This window comes from Chrysochloris asiatica, unplaced genomic scaffold, assembly GCF_000296735.1.
Source record: "Chrysochloris asiatica unplaced genomic scaffold, ChrAsi1.0 scaffold00357, whole genome shotgun sequence".
NCBI classification, from domain to species: Eukaryota; Metazoa; Chordata; class Mammalia; order Afrosoricida; family Chrysochloridae; genus Chrysochloris; species Chrysochloris asiatica.
In genome coordinates, this window is record NW_006408875.1 from 1,609,531 (window position 1) to 1,613,684 (window position 4,154).

Below are 4,154 nucleotides of genomic sequence, written 5' to 3' on the forward strand. Positions count from 1 at the left end.
ATTCTAGTGTACTCAGCTGCTCTCTCTCTCCATGTCATCATCTCTGCCTACATTTCTGGTATTACTGCTTCTCTGGATTGGGTCCCACATTCCACTTGTGCTCTTCTCCCTTGATGGTCCTGGAGTCCTCTGTTCCTGGACTGTAAGATTAACTACTCCCTCTCTGTTTTTATAAAACTTCTTCCTTTACAGTGGTTACAGTTGCAATTAGTCATGATAACAATTACTCACTGTTGAATCAAAACAATCTTATCCCCATATCCTTTCACCAGACCCATCTAGACAAGATGAAAACTGTTTAGTGTGTTGCTCATGAGCTTTTAAGATTCCAGTCATTACTCATTAAAATTGAATGTAGAATATTGTCTTTGTGGGCTATGTTATGTCAATTTACCATTGTGTCCCATGAGACTATGGAAGTAATGACAATTCTTATCACTTATATTCATAACTCACTTTATTTCTTGTTTTAGATTTTGACCTAAATTTTAGTTTAACTACAATTGCTTTTTTCATTGCATTTGCTTAGTGCTTGGGTGTATCTCTCAACCCAGACTTTTCTTCTTGTTGCTAGATTTTGTTTTAGGAGAGGTGTAGGATCAGCACTGGACTGCGAACTACAAAGTCAGCAGTTCAAACCCACCAGCTGCTCCTCAGAAACCCTATACAGAGTTGCTATGAGTCGTAGATGACTCGAATGCACTCAACAACAACATTGGAAAATGGAGTCCTGGTGTGGTGCTGTCATGTAAGCACTAAACCATTGTGGTTTGAACCACAAGGTCAATTTGAACCTCAAGCTTGGTTTAAACCACAGGATTGGCAGTTGAAAACTCACTAGCCACTCCTCGGAATCATATATAGGGATATATGATTGCTGTGAGTCACAACCAACTTGGTGGCACTTAACAACAACAACAATTGGAAAATAACACTTTTTATAACTTTTTATTGTGATTTGAGTGAAACTTTATGAAGCAAATCAGTTTTCCAGTCAATAGTTCATATATGTTTAGCTTTGTGACATTGATTGTAATCTCCGCAGTCTTCTCACTTGCTCCTTGTTTTTATTATTTCTATTCATCCTTCTTTTTATCCATTCCCACCTCTGAACTTAGCAAATGCCGCCCTTTTAGTCTCCAATGATTGATTGTTCTAAGCAGTGTGTATTTCCCTGGTGTGACTGTTCACCTTGTAGGCCTGTCTGTTATTGCCTGAAAGTTTAGCCATGGCAGTGAGTTCAGTTCCAGGTCTGAACAGTGACTGAAGGCCATAGTCTTGGGGGTTCCACCACTCTATTAGACCAGTAAACCTGGTCTTCTAAAAGTTTAAAAAATTTTGAATTTTGTTCCACATTTTCCCCTACTCTCTCCAGGGCACTCTATTGTGATCTCTTCTAGAATGGTCAGCAGTTGTATAACATACACTCTTTCAAAACTTGTTTTGAAAACTGTACTTGAACTTGAATGAAACATCTATTGACAATAAGAAATTATAATATTCTTAAGTTTTCATCAGGATTTTGTTGCTAGAATCAATAATTTTAGATTGGTATAATTTGTTTCATCTCTCAAAATTGATTTTTTATGCTTAGAGTACCAGTTACTACTGAGTCAGCTGACTCATGGGGACTCCCTCTGTTAGAGTAGAACAGTACTCCATAGGGTTTTCAGTGGCTGAGTTTTTTCTTGGAAGTAGATTGCCAAGTCTTTCTTCTGAGGCACCTCTGGGTGGACTGAAACCACCAATCTTTTGACTAGCAGCAAAGCACGTTAACTCTTTGCATCATCCAGGGACTTGTGTGGAGTTTGTGTGTATGTGTTTATGTGTGCTACTGATTTGCTTTTGACTGATGTTGTTGTTGTTAAGTGCCTTCAAGTTGGTTCTGACTCATAGTGACCCTGCATAAGGTTTCCAAGGGTTTCCAGGTCCAAGGTGGATTTGAACTGCCAATCTTGAGGTTCAAACCCACATTGCAGTTGAGTGCTTATCCTACAGCACCACACCAGGAATCCTTTGCCTGATAGTGGCTCTGTTGGACAGAGTAGAATGGCCCCATAGAGTTTCCTAGGCTGTAATTTTTCTAGCAGTAGATCACCAGATCTTTCTTCCTCAGAACCACTGGCGGTTTTGAATTGTCAACATTTTTGTTAACAACTGAGCACGGAGCCACTATACTACCAGAACTCGAATGCATATAGTAGTAGTTTCATAATCACAATATGAAGATTTATATGTTAATTCTACTTTATATGGATTTTATTGCTCCCTAAGTTTCTTCCTCTCAGAGGAAAGTGAAAAATATTTTATTCTCTCTGTGGCTAACCAAGGAGACTGGGTGTGATGCTGCAGGATAAGCACTGGACTACTCCCTGCAAGGTTAGCACTTCAAATCTACCAGCTGCTCCATGGGCGAAAGCTAAGACTTTCTGCTCCTGTAAAGACTCATAGTCTCAGAAACCCTAGACAGGGTTACTATGAGGTGGAATCGATTCGATGACAATGAGTTGTGTTTGTTTGTTGTTGGGTAATCAAGCAGTATTCATCTCACTTTTCAGCTTCTCAGCACATCACGCACAAGCCACTAAACATCAGGGAGAATCCATGCTTGAAGCTGGCTTTTGCCAGCTTCCTGTTTTTGTTCAGCCTCCATTGATTTTGGTAGGCTAATTTTCCTCAACTCTTTTCTTGCATGTTTCTGTAAACTCTAACAATTTTTTAGTAGATTCACTGTGTAGAGACCTTGGCAAGTAAGATAAATGGATGCCTTGATTTCTAGTCTTTACACAGCGCTTGGCAGCCACCTCCCATGGGTTCAAAAAAACTATCCTGGCAATACAGGTGGCAACACTTCACAGCTCACCTCTACAACTCCATTTTCTAGCTGGCATGGAATGCTGTTTTCCCAAATCATCACGAGGGAGCAGCAACCCGCATAGTCTCTCCTGCTGATTTTTCAGAGTGCTGAACCACCACTTTAAGTTCCTGATTCTTTTTCTTAAGAGAACTTCCCCTGTTTACATGCAAATATTCAAGGAACCATTCTCTGGAGGAAAAGTTTGATGTGATGAGGAGAGAAGAGATGTCTGGGATTGGAAAATGGTAGTGAAGCCCTGTGGAGGATACTAATTAGTGCTGGGGCCAGGAAGAAACAGTTCTTCAGCTTTGAATATTGGTGAGTGGGGCTGTTCCTGGCTTCAGAGGAGCTGTAGGAGCAGCTGGCCTGCAGATGGCAGCAGTGAGGTCAGGAAAGATGAAAATCTTGACAAGGATTTTATTGTGACTTGGGACTATCCAGCTGACCACAGACAGGTACTCTAGCATGTGGCACCTGTAGATTTCCACCCCCTAAGCTCCTGGGAGTATTTGGGGTGCAGACAGACCCTGCCTGCTTGTCCAAACTTCCATGACAAGGATACTTTCTAAACTCATTCTAGAGTGGTTCTGGGTGGAAAATAATAGTGTCACAGACGTTCCTCTGTCCCTGGACTGTGTTGATACCCGGCATGTTGGAATGGGCCAGACTACCTGGATTTTCACACTGGTTCCCCAGAGGTGATCTGGAAAAGCTACTCGAGTAATGAGAATGACAACATTTTTCCTTCCTCAACAAGTGAGGAAGCTCCCACCACCATACGGTGCCAATAAGAGCTAAGTAATGTATACTCCAATCCTTTCATGACTCCTATACCCTGGTTTTGGTGCAGATACCTTTGGAGCTGGTGCAGATCCTTCCTGAATATTCTGCCACTGGTCCTAGATTATGGGTCCAGCTACATCACTACTTCATCAATCTCTGTCTTTTTGCCTCTACATGGGTAAGAGGTTGCTGGACAGGTACCTCAATTGCTTCAGATGACTCATCTCTTCTTCCTCTCCTCAGTGCTTATTAGGTACTTGGTAAAGGGAATATATTATAACGGTGAGTATAATTCACATTTCAAACAAGTCCTCAGGTGATATCGAGGCTGTTGGCCCTCAGGCCAGATTCTGGAACTCACAGGATTGAGGTAATTTTAAGGACCTGATCTCAACCACCCTTGTGTTCAGTTCCATCTTGGCTCTCACTCACTAAGACATGAAGCAGATCCTTGTGCACAAGATACTAGAGGCTAAGCATCCTATGTACCACTTCTGTTAGGGAGCAAGTTAGC

General features: G+C 41.6%; 1 protein-coding gene across 1 annotated transcript in view; it reads left to right on the forward strand.

The window, feature by feature from the left end:
- SH2D4B (SH2 domain containing 4B) overlaps positions 1-4,154 on the forward strand; it is a 171,550-nt gene that overhangs the window by 10,230 nt on the left and 157,166 nt on the right. Inside the window, exon 2 of the mRNA XM_006876161.1 lies at positions 3,720-3,722. Within this exon, the coding sequence (XP_006876223.1) occupies positions 3,720-3,722 (3 nt within the window). The remainder of the gene's footprint in view (positions 1-3,719; positions 3,723-4,154) is intronic.